Raw genomic sequence first — 13500 nt, forward strand, 5'->3', positions numbered from 1 at the left:
AACAGCTATGCATAGACAAAGAAAAACAGAAAACTGCAACATGCCACCATACACTGCATCTGACTGTGGTTGATACAATCATTACACTATCTTTAAGAGCTAGAATATCTCCAAAACTTCATAGCTATAAATTTTCCATTTCTAGAACATTAAGAGCTAAAATATAACAAGGAAAATTATAATCCAGTCTCTGAAGGACTGGCACATTTATTTTTTTTTTTTAATTAGGTATGTAGTATAGCTTTGTTCCCTCAGAAAAAAATTCTATTACCTCCCTAGTGGTAATTAAAATTAAAACTTCTTGTGTTAGCTATTATTCTTTATTTACTCCAGTTTTGAAGATATTATTGCAAAACTCCATGTAGTACTGCAAACAGATCTGCTTTTATTTCTTTTGCAAGCACATGAAATTTCTCACAATTAACCTGCACCATAGATCACCACAGATTATTTTTATCATTCAGATGAAAGAATACAGAAAATTGTCAAGTTGCTGAATAAGCATTCCAGATTTTTGTTAGATCTGCCATTTTACCTTAAACCAACTTTTACACTGCATTATTGATTTCTGCATTTAGTTATAACAAAAGGCAACAGTTAATTACGCTTACAGACAACTTATTTGCATTTGAGCTTCTGAGGGGAAGGGAAAGGACTTACATTCAGCTTCTATCTACTGGCAGTAGGGGAACCTAGATCAAATTAAGAAGAAAATGTCTAGCAGCTGCTCAGGAAGCTGATAGAAAAAAAACTCTGTTGTACAAACTGTTTGTATTTTAAGAAAGGTCATAAAATAAGGCACCTGTCCAAATAAAGATGCGCAAGGTTGTTAAAAGTATTCTGAAAGCATACAGATGTTCTCCCATTTCTAGTAGTATTTAAAGTGTCTGAATTACCACTGCAAAGATCATACCAGTAGATTTCCACATTGTTATTGGCAAATGATTTACTGATTTAATGTGATCTGATAAAAATAATTGTATAAATCTTGTGCAATTTGGCCACAGCAAAACCTATGTAGTAAATCCTACAGTCTGGAAACAGAGAGGAAAAAAAAAAGGAGAGGTAGATTCAGTCCTCACTGGCCTTGTTAAAGACTTGACTGTAATTACTTTGAATTATCAGAGGAAACTCCAAACTCTTTTCCTTTTTGTGATAGTTTAACTAGCAAAAACCAGGACACTTCAGCTTTAAATTCTGTTTTTAAACTCAGTAAAAAACAACGCAAGAAAAACAGCCTTTGCAGAATTTTGACAACTTTCTTGAAGCTCATGAATTAAATGAGCTCTTAATACCTAAGGCTTTTGTCAGAAATGCCCTCAAGCGTGGCAAGTTGGGGTTTTTTTCTTCTTCACACAGAACAAACACTTAAATGCAAATAGCACTATGTTATCATGAGAAGACTGGCTTGGAATTTCTTTACAGAAGAGACAGTACAGCCTCAAGTATTTCTTGCCAGAATCACCATAGAATGAAGGATAAAGGAACAGAAGGTTATATTACTATAATAAGCATATAGTCTAACCTCCTTACACAGGCAATAAAAACCTCAGCCATAATTTCTCCAATTCTTACCTTAGTAAGCCCATTGATGCCCTTTTCATTAACAATATGCTCAGAGTGTCAATATCCATTTCCACACCACATTGTTATATTCCAAAAGTGAATCATCTTCCTCAAAAAAAATTTATAATTACATTTTTACATACTGTTTTGTTGACTAGAATATTAGGCAGTGCACAAAATACACCATTCTACAACTATAAGTGTTTTATATTGCTTCTGGTGCAAGGTTCCAGGGAAACACCTATTACTTTCTCCTTCATGAAGTGCAGCTCTGTCAAGTAAACAGCTTTCACACCATTGTATTAGAAAATCAGCTACTTCCATTACAATTGTGTGGCTTATTTTAAATAAAGAAACAGTCAACATTTAACTGGGACCTAAAGAAAGTGTCAAAAAACAAATCTCCACCATCATAAAAGCCAAGGTAACATTGGTAATGGTGTTGGACCATATAATCACCTGAGAACCTTCCAACCTGATTTTATAATGTTATGAATAACTTTCCCCCCAAGATGACAGTTTGTCCTTCATCATGATGAGATTCTTGGCAAACATCTGTCAACAACATGGGCTTCAAGTCCTCCATGCTTCAAGCAGGGCATTAAGCAGTTGCCTATTTATTGACCATTCTCCTTTTGTTAGGCAGCATAACTGTGGACGACATTCTGCCCACAGATTTTTGCACAGGTACATAGAAACAAGTTTGAATTTATTATAGACAACAAACTATTCATTTGGAAAACCTACTTGTGCATCTTTCTCTTTTAAAGAAAGAAATTAATAGTTTGTGGCTGACACACTTAAGAATTTTTATAAATCAAACCACAACCTGGCTTTGTCTTAAAAACAGTCTGTCTATTCAGGTCTTCCCTCCATCATATTTAAAAATTAATGTTCCTGACAACTATCAGATACAATATATTAATTTCTGGTTTTATTCTTTTTATGACCTAAACTGTATATAAGAGGATATGATTTATTGTATTTTGACCTTCTACGCAACAGTTAAAAAATCAGCACTCCCAACATATTTTTAGAAAAAAACCCAACCCACAACTAAAAAAACCCACAAAAAACCACAGAAGAAATCATGCTTGAGCCAAGTGGCAGGAGAAATCCCATCAGTTTGACTGTGTTTCCTCTAAAGCTTAAGGCCCTCCCATCAATTAAAGTTAATATATAATTAACAGTGTTTCCAGTGGAGTTGCAACGTAGCTTTGGCATTGCTACTACAGAACACACCACACTGCATTCAATAAACACACAGTTATGTTACATCACTCTTGTATAGCCCATCAGAGCATTCCAAGATAATGGCACAGAAAGACTTTCCCACTACATTCATTGTTTTTGTGGAATGCACGCAAGAGTCCAAAGCTACAAAGCAGCTAGATATGTTTATAATTTCTTACTGCAATAATTTATTTTCTATAGGATTTCAAAGGATTTTCATCTCCTTTGCTGTAATAACCTTTTGCATTCTTGTCTCAGGTCTCAAGAATTACTACATCAGGTATGTGCAGTTTTTCAAGACTTGTTATATGGGAATCTAAATCAGCATTTACACAAAAGCTTACACATGAGAATGTTAGGAAACTAGAGTAAAAAGCAGAGCAAAAGGAATATCTTGTGTTCCCTTAAAATTAAACTACCCAGTCTTTCTGTTCAAAGGAAGGCAAAGAAAAAGGAAGTTGTAGGGCATTTTTCATCAGTTTTTTAATATGCTTTCTGTAAGATAACTAATTGGGGAGAATATCACATACAACATGAGACCAAGGTTTAAATCCCACCTCTATAGGATTTGCTAAGAGGACATGAATTCAGATCACACTCAGGAAAATCATGCACTACTTGACAGGTTTTAGAGCCACTTTCACTATCCCCACAGTTGCTGCAGGGAAGTCTGAGAAGACAAGAGATGAGCATGCTCATCAGGGATGTGAGGGACAGACTGAAAGTCCTTTTCCAAATCAGTCTGAACCAAGACACTTTCTGTCTTTGAAGAAAGTTTCAAACACTGAAATAAACAATTGCTTTGGTAAACACAGTGAATATTTATATATTCCCCAAAACAGCATGAGCACCAGAGTCACAGCAATCATCTCCAGCATTTTTTTTCAGCCTAGTGCTCAGGAAGTTAGATCTAGCCCACCTATACCCTGACAGTGCAAGTGTCCTGGGTGCGCCCAGCTACCCACCTGTTCTCAACTTCAAGCAGTAGTGGAAGTGAAAACTACCTTAGCTTTAGGTGCCTACCAGAAGATCTTGTGCCTAAGGAGGTACTTCAAAGACACTGACAGCATTTAAGCAGAGATTACCTTAAGAATCATGACTGTTTAACTGTGGAACTTGCTCACCATTGTGAGTAATTTTTGTGGACAAGAACCCTTTACTTTCAGAGCCCAATGAAGTGCTCCAAACACTAGACATAAGAGACTGCTCTAATTACTAGATATTCCTTTCATTATCATGTCCTGTAATAAAATAAAATAATAAAAAACATATTTCAACTTCTGGAAGTCTAAAGAACTGGAGGAAATTAAAAAAAGGTACTGTCATACGCAAGAAACCAAAGATGCACATGATAAATTCATTCTAAAAATCAGAAGAAAAAAAGAAATCCATGACTCTGCATAAGTATGTACAATTGAAGTTGCATTCTCTGTTTGTTTGGTTTTTTTAATTCATTTTTGTGTAAAACCATGCTTAATGCAATCTAAATTTGGCTTTGTTCTCTTGCCTGTTGTCCCAAAATGCACTTTAAACCATTTTAAAAATCAACAGGTTCACTCATTGCACAGGAATTCTGTGGGCAAATGAAGAAGCTATTTGATCAATAACATTTCACAAGGCACTTCGTGCATTAGTACCTGCTTTATTAAAAGACAAAAGCAGCCATCATCCAATACTATTTGCTTATTGTAGCCCCAAGAAAGGTCCAGAGTATAGTTTCACAATCACACTCAAAGAATAAGATCTGCAACTGTGATCCGCACTTTAAACCCTTCAAAGAGATTTGGCAGAAGCTCAAGCTTTGATATTGCTAGCAATGACTTTGGCTAGGCTTTGCTATCTAAAACACATTATAAAAGGATGAAGAATGATTTTATGTGGTTTGAGATAAGCCACTAACTGTTTTCTATATCTGTAGTATACATTTCACTGATCTCTGGTCCTACAGGTACAGAAATACAAATGTGTTATTCTCCTTGTAAAACTGGAATAGGAATACTCTTTTTTTTTCCCCACAGATTTTTGCATTTTAAAGCAAAGTAACTAGCTTCTAATTCTAAGAAAAAAATATTATAGGAAAAATAGTTTTTATAGTCAGCTCCACTCCAGATGTTACTGAAACCTAGTTTACTTAATAATTAAGAAATCATCTAGATCTAATAGTACTTATTCTACAAATACTTCAAACTCAATGTAAGAAATAACAATGCTACTAATCACAGCAAAGGCTGTACAAGTTGGCCTTGATGGTTTCACCTCCTACACCAGGCAACCAGGTGTTTTCCAGTAAGCTGATACCTGATACCAGCTGCAGTGACTAGTGGTGAATGGGAATTTGATCCACAACCTGCTACTGCAGTCTGTTATGCTGCAAATTCATGCAGAAAACACATTCCAGTTCCCACTCCAGCAAATGATGCTGAATTGTGCATGAGACTGAGTCCTTCCATTCCTGCATCCACTGAAGATGGATGAAGAAGAAAGGGGATGAACATCTGTTCCCCGCTCCTTTCTGGGCTGTATTAAGAAGTTACAGTAATTTGCCTTTATTTGATCTTTTTTAGACACAAGCTAATAGTAAAATGCAAGAGGATTCTGTACTTCAGAATTGTCAGAACTTAAAGTAGAAAAAGTACTTTTTTGGGGAGGAGGGGTCTGAATACTAAATACAAATACTATAGTCTGGCAATGTGTTTTACATGCAAGACAGTACATTTTGAGTTCCTTTTCAGTTTTCCCCACAAAAATGGAAGATTTTTTTTTTTTTTTTCCTGAAGAATATTATGAATTATCTAATAAAATATTTCAGTAGTGGGACATAACAACTTGTGGAAACTAAAGACTTTGGGTGAAATTCTCCTGAGCTGAAAGAAACTGTCCAGGACAGAATCTGAAGAGGGAACAAGCCTAGAGCATACACAATAGTCTGAAGCATCTTTGGTGTTGTTTGTTCACTGTGTTGCCTTTCTTAAGTCTTTTTAATGTGATTTGAAAAGGGCAAGTGGGATATATAGCAAAAATTCAATTTTTCCTATATTTGGTTGATATCTACAATGGTTCTTAAGAGAGAGAAAAGACCCATGTCTCCTGTAATGCAAGATTTTCTCCCTTTTTGACAACCATAAGTTGTCAGACAAGGCTAATGAGGCTTCAGAACCAGCCATTCAACACTATTACAGAAAAAGACAGCAAAGCAAAAATACAAACTAGTGTAGCAACAATATTTTCCATGAGGTGTCAGCAGAAGTATCTGAACATATTGCTAAAGCCTTACAAGTGCTTTTTCAGGCTGCTAAGCAGTCACAGAGGAACAAATTTCACATGTGCAATATAAATAACCTTTCATTGTTTATCTTTTAGTTGCTCCATACTCCAAGTGGCATTACTGCTCACTTCCTTTTTCACTTCTCAACCTTCACATGCACCACTGGAATTCTGTGCTGCTCTTCTCTCTGCCTCCCTCCCTCTGACAACACTTTTCAATTTGCTAGCTTTAGTGTCCAGCTCCCTGTAACCTGGAAAAAAAAACCCCTAATGTCCCACACAAGTTTCACATTGAATATTCACATAATTAAGAGTATTCAAATTTATCTAATGTCTTCTAAGACAACTGGGTATTTAACTGTGAACTCTCATTTCATAAGAATGGAACAGGATAAATGATGTATCACAGAGTAAGCAGGTATCACATGAACAGTCAGAATGGCCAAGAGTAAGTTGCTCTTCCTGAATATGGTTAACATTTTTAAAAAGCCCAACATTATACTTACTCAGTAATGTGCTCTTGTATTTTCACTACATGATTTTGTATTTATTGTCCAATAAGATGCATGACATTCTACACTTTAAATAAAGTATACATCTGGCTAGACTCTATATGAGAAAATAATAGGATTAGAAACAGTTATATATTTAACTTAGTCTTGATAAGTAACCTGAGCTTTTATGTGTTTCTTGGTTATACACTAAAGATTGGTGAACATATGTTTTCAAGATAATCATTACGCTTGAAATCAAGTTAAAGGAGCATGAAGTCTACTACATGAAAGGGACTACAATTACAGTACAACCTGGAAAATGAGTTCATATGAGATTTTTCTATAGTCATATTTCAACTAATTAGTGTTTCACAGAGACAAAATAATATTTGAATACAAGGACAATAGACTCATAAGCTTCCATTTCAGGTTTCATTTCAAGTTTGACTGCATCCCTGGATGACAGCATTCAGAAAAAAGTTAACAAGTTGGTATTAAAAATAAAGAAAAAAAGCAAATCCAACATCTCCCGTGGGTCAAACCACCATCTGACAATAACAAAGGTCAGTTGTCTCAGATTTTCTTAAGTCTTACACCCCAGTTTATTTTGATGACAGAGTGGCACACAGTTGACCATGGAGGACTATTGGTGAGTTCTTAAATATCAAACTGAAACTTGGTGAGACAAATCCCATGACTGGAATGCTGCTATCAATGGCTACAGGCTTTTCAGAAGGGATAGGGAAGGAAGGAGGGGCAAAAGTGTTGCCCTCTACATCAAGAAATGGATAGAGTGTGAAGAGCTGTTTCTGAAGAATAGCCACAAACACATTGAAAGCTTATGGGTAAGAATTAGAGATTGAGGAAACAAAGAGAACCTGGTGGTTGGTGACTACTACAGTCCACGTGATCAAGGGGAACCTACTGACGAAGCCTTCTTACTCCAGCTACAGGAGGCACCACACTTGCAGGCTCTTGTCCTGCTAGGGGACTTCAACCACCCAGACATCTGCTAGAAAAGTAGCACAGTGAGCTGTAGGTGATCCAGGAGACTCCAGGAATGCATCAAGGATAACTTTTTAAGCTAGGTGATCTAGTTGAAGATACCCCAGCTTATTGCAAGGGGGTTGGACTAGACAACCTTTAAAATTCCCTTGCAACTCAAACCATTCTGATTCTATGATGAACTCTGCATCTTGCTCAGGTGGTCAGCAGTGATGCAGAGCACACTGGTAGCTCCCATTTCAATATTTTCTAAGTTTAATCAATATACAATGTCTATAGAAAATTTTATATTCCTGATGAAAATGTGAAGCATAAGTGTCAAGCAACATGGAACAATAATTTCATGAGCCCCACGTGTGAACAGAACTCAACAGGAAACCAGAGCTCCTCAGCACAGAATAAAACCACATAGCTCCTTGAAGAAAATTCAGTGGCTTTTTTTTTTTTTTTCCTAAATGTGCACACGAGCAGCAATAACATACATTTTCACTTCATATGAGTATTCTTCTCTATGTGAAAGAATCTCTTTTTCACAGACATTCATCCTTTTCCACAGAGCTTCTTCAACAAACTAAGAAAATCTTAAGAATGCAAACAGAAATGTGGTAACTTACTCACCTGCATTGGAGCCTGTCAAGTTGTAACGTGCATTCAGCTTTTTGATGATATTTTCATGGATCTGATACCAGTCACTCTCTGTGTTGCACCTAGAAAAATAACTTTATTAACTCTGAAATAGGAACACAAGTTTTTTAGACCAGCTTCACCACATATCTCTAAACAAATCCTCTTTTGTTCACAGAACTAGTAACACAATAGGAAGCTAATAAAGCCGCATGAAACTGCTCGTCTCAACTGAAAGGGTGAGAGCGCTCATAAAATTTGAGAAAGGCACCATGAAAATATCTGCTTCATGTGGCAAAGGGTGGGTGAAAGATAGGAGCAAATTTGCTCAGGAACTCAGCTGTGATCAAGTTCATTATCTGTATAGTTCTATCCTTGAGTGCTAAACCACACAGAAATCTATCTTGTGACACTCAAGAGGAGACACAGGACTCAAAGCCTGTCTCATCAGAAATAAAATCTGTGCTGTACACTTCAAAGTTATTTAAAACAGGATGTGATCTTCAGGAGGTAGTCAGTGAAAGAGCAAATTACATTTCAGTATATATTTATAAAATAGCTACTTTTCCATAAGATAAAACTGACCACATTCTAATGATCACTCTTCATGGTTTAGAGTGGAGTTAGTTTTGGCATCAAATCTGGTTTTGAGCAACATTTCTTCTTCCATTGTTTTTACTAGTTTAAAATAAATAGGCAAGATACAGAAAAGAAAAAAACTCAGAATAGGCAGACAAATTTAACAATTTGTTAATGAACAGCAAATGCTTGTTTGACTTTAACGTCCTGAGAGTCTAAATAAGAGCCAGCTCGCATATCCACTGTCACACTTTTCTGCAGCACTGATTCCACCAGCTCTAATTCAGCACAGAGGGGTGCAGAGGAGAGGAAAGTCCCAGGTTTATGTACATAGAACAGACCACCCCACAAAATGGTTCTTATTATAATGTCCAAAATCAGCAGGCAATTACATGCACTGTGTTGCTACAACTAGAAAACTGAACTTTCTTCCAATTGCTATCAGCCAAAATCCACTACTTAATGATTCGTTTTAAAATCTATTTTTGATTTTTCATCCTCCAGCACTAACTGCCTTTTATGTTTTTGCTATTCCCATTATACAATTGCATAATTTCACAAAAAGATACTCTGCCTGCATTTTTCTGTAGTTACAAAGTACTTCCACTAGCTGCCTAGGCAGCACAAAACATTTAAACAAATCCTAAAAGCACTCGACGTTGCCATAAAAAGAGAGCTCCAGGAGCTCTTATAAGGATGTGAAAAATGTTGAAACACACACAAAGATCTAAAAGGATGTAATCTTTATCTTTAACATTATCCTACTTTACAAACACATCTGTAGAACTAGCCAAAATTTTCCAACTGTGACAAAAAAAAAAAATTAGTTACTACCCTGTTTTGGAACAGAAAGGAGCTACAGCTGTTTACTCACACTGCATTTACCACCACTGCTTCTGATGCAAACTGACACTAAGATACTTCTAAAAATTAAGAAAAAAACCATTCCTTACATGTATACTTTTAAGACGAGGTCATCCTTTGAATCTCCTGCCAGCAGATCTGCAATACTGAGGACTGCACAGCCAAAAGGCCGTCTATATTGTACGTTGCAGGCATTTTTCTTTTCTCCAGCTCCCATTCGTCCTGCCAAGCAAAATACATATTTGATCCATAATCCATGAACTGTCTCTCTCTTAAAACCACAGAAGGGAGGCAGAGAGCAATGCAGCTCAGTATGGTGACAGGTATGAGCAGACGATGCCAAGTGTGCTCATCATAAATCTGGTCCATCTTTATCCTACATTAGGGTAACAAATGGTATAGCAAGTCCACTAAATACGTGATGATCTTGAAAGGTCTCAGACCAGAGGTACTGCTCACCGTCTCATGACCTCTACTCAACAAAACTTTCTGATACCCAGTGATAGCACACTCATGACACCACCAAATTAAATCTGGAGTTCAGAAATGACAGAGTGCTTATCATTTGCTGTCCAATACGAATTATTTTACTGTGGTTGTTGCTACCCATGATTTATACAAGAGGTGCTGTGATTGAGCCATTACAATTTAGCAATCAAATGCTGCTTTCAAATAGGCAACTGGCTAGCAAGGGGATAATTGACCAGCTGCAGAAAAATCAAGTAGAGATCAAACACGGGAAAGAAAGATTACAAAGGGAAGAAGAACAATTTATGATAAGGAAAGAAAGAAGGCAGCCAAGGAAAACATTTGAAATAAAATATTTTTCCTAACCTTTTCTATTTGATTTAAATACAATTGATCAATATTCACACTGTGTTCCTGGCATTTTAAACTGCCCTATTTCTAACCATTTTATTCAATTGTGTAGTGGCAGCTATGTATCTTTCCCACCAAGTCTTAATTTCTGACAAGAAAAGCCTATGGTTGCAGTTGCTGCAGGGCAACGCTTCCTCCAAATATTGCTATGCATCACATCAGCTGGAAGAGTCATTGTTCATTTTCACACTATGCAGCATTCAAATCTTATTTTAACTTTTTAATATTTCAGTGGTTCATTTATAAACTTGACTAAGAATATATCTGAAAACTATACTATAGGAAAAATTCTACTCCTTATTCTTCTTTAAAGCACTTATTCATACCAACTATACTTGCATTACATCAGAGTTTACCATACTTCCCCCAATCCTTGCCAATAAAACTAAAACACAGTATTTTAGTGGTCTGATGAAACTCTAAAACATGGTGAAAATGCAAGGAAAAATTATTCCTCAAAGCTGTAAAATAGTGTTTACTTTGTAACAAGTTTTTTTCTGAACTCAGCACAAGTAAGAGCAACTGTATTTCAAAACAAAATACCTTTCAAAAATAGGAAAAGTTATATTTAGTACTGCACTGATGCAACTACAGACCGTTTGCAAAGAAAACAATATATCTAAGAGATCAGAAGCAGACCCAAAGATTATTATTTCACATCAGTTTAGCCCAAAGAATAACTTCTTAAAACAAACACCTAACACAAATATATGCTTTTCTTCTCTTCTGCTTTGTTCTACAGGACTTGTTATCTGCCTATAGCATCATGAAATAAAATTATTATGAGACTTCCTCCACTTCCTTCCCTCTCTCCCTTTTTAAAGGGGTCAGGGAGAAGACAAAATTCATCTGAACAATTTCAGATATACATCAGGTATTATATACTAATTAGGTACATTAGCTTTCCAGGCAAGTTTTCCTATGAACAAAGGATGTTTGAAATTACTCTCTTTGGGACAAGAATGGATCCCCAATGACAACTCCATCATCTTAAGACAGTTCATATTTGACACTTTTAGTTTGCTTTGTGATAGTGAAGTGTCCTGCATCTAAACTCAGTTAGCAGTACACTTGAAAAATAACACAAAAACCACTGAGAAATACAAAGCATTTTTTCCATCAAAGCCAGGCATTTTCTTATCCAAAAATCTATTCAAAGGCCTAGCTAATCTAACAAATCCCAAAGCTGACTCCAAGCAGTTTTATTTACTGTCATGTCTTACAAATGTAAGATTTCTACTTACAGATGATTATACCTACCTATTCGGATAATGTGCACAGTGATATAGATGTCCTTCCTGAGTTCACTGCTACCCAAATCCTGTGCAAGATCAGAACCTCATTATTTCTGACTCGTGATTAAAATGCGACATTTAAAGAGATCTTTACACACTGCTTTCATTGCCAGTGCAAGTGATAAACGAACAGTAACAGTTCATTTATACAGCATTAGCAAATTATCCCTTAAACACTTTAAATTGGTGATCATGCACTCAAAAAGACTTTCCTAAAATATCATAGGCTAGAATATGCTGTAATGCAGCAAAACCAGTGGGACAACACAAGAGACTTGCTGTGTGCCTTGAACAGCAGCAATGCATTTGTGCAGTTCCTAATATTCTGAAAGTACATGGAGTGCTGCACAAGCGATCTTTTGGGTATAAAATGCACAAAGAGGAAAATTAACTGGTCCTTGTTGCAGGGAGAAAGACTGGTACATATATCCACATAGAAGTTTAGATGAGTGTTTCCACATTGCCAGAAAACATTCAAGTTGAGACTTAAGCAATACATTTCAACCAGCCTTTAGAATTGATGTTCATAACAATGTAAAAGCTTAGGGAGCAGTTGTGAGTCAACCCCAGGAAAACAATTTAATCCAACTTCTATTTTCAATACCCAGCACAACAAAGATGGATAATAGGAAGAACTCACCACAAAGAGAGAACAGTGTCTTTCAGGCTTTTCTGGACATTTTGGCAAACCATTTCTATTCAATCTTAAAAAAAATCTTTCACTGTAAGAAAACAAATATGACAAGATATGTTAAACACCACCACAGCAAAGTAGATGTCATTTTGATCTTGTTTCCAAATGCAACCTTCCTCAAGATATAAAAGAATGATATAAATTCTTTCTAAAAGTCTCAGTTGTATCAATAAAAAAGGGAGAGACTAATGAAGGGTGGTGATTTACTTAATCATCTAAAAAAATTACTAAAAACTCAATGCAAAATAGAACAGATTGACATTTGGAAGAATGATATTGTATATCCTAGTACACAGAGAAACATAAGCAATAAAATCCATTTATCCTAGAACTGATATTAGAAGGGCAGTATGTTGGTATTGATTCTTGCTAAACAAACGTCAACATTGCCACACTGGTATTCAACCAATATTATTTTTCATAGATAGGAAGATGACCCTAGGGGACATTTTTCCTACTTAGCTATCAAAATTTTTCACTAGAGTACACTGATTTTAGCAGTCTTGTAAGAGTCTTGGAAGTTCCATCAGAGCAAATTTAATTTTCAGAATTCTGTTTTACAATCCACAGTGGGGAGTTAAATGTTGCAGCTGATATAAGTACTAATTGTGCTAATAGGGACGTGCAGAGAATTCTTATTTCAGAATAGAAGAGGGCGTAAGACCTCATTGAAAGAGAAATTCCTTTTTCAAACATTCCTATTTGGTAGTAGGACCATTATGATAATCTGAGCAAACCTGGCAATTAATGCATGGGAAGTTTATGAAAAAACAAACATTCAATGCTTTGGATAATCTTCTATAAGATAGAGTCTCATAGGAAATGTTAAAAATCATATTTCTGCAGTGAGGGATGTGGAAGATGGGAAAAGCAAAGTCAGAAATATTATGTACGTTTCTCTTCACCCTCTCACCCCCAGCTGGCCAGCCATTTGAGTCTGGATGCCCTGTAATGCTCAAATCAGAAACAAAAGGCCATTAGGGGCAGTCAACATGGCTTCACC

The 13500-nt window shown here is 36.1% G+C and overlaps 1 protein-coding gene across 1 annotated transcript in view; it reads right to left on the bottom strand.

Annotated features, from left to right (window-relative positions):
- The window catches only part of LOC104525595 (dedicator of cytokinesis protein 4), a gene marked incomplete at both ends in the record, with an annotated part of 81507 nt that extends 68982 nt beyond the window's left edge, over positions 1-12525 (bottom strand). Inside the window, 4 exons of the mRNA XM_010168794.1 lie at positions 8181-8269; positions 9719-9851; positions 11769-11829; positions 12444-12525. Of these exons, the coding sequence (XP_010167096.1) occupies positions 8181-8269; positions 9719-9851; positions 11769-11829; positions 12444-12525 (365 nt within the window). The remainder of the gene's footprint in view (positions 1-8180; positions 8270-9718; positions 9852-11768; positions 11830-12443) is intronic.
- Positions 12526-13500: the final 975 nt, after the last annotated feature.

Source organism: Antrostomus carolinensis, unplaced genomic scaffold (assembly GCF_000700745.2).
Source record: "Antrostomus carolinensis isolate BGI_N321 unplaced genomic scaffold, ASM70074v2 scaffold615, whole genome shotgun sequence".
In the NCBI taxonomy this organism is placed as follows: Eukaryota; Metazoa; Chordata; class Aves; order Caprimulgiformes; family Caprimulgidae; genus Antrostomus; species Antrostomus carolinensis.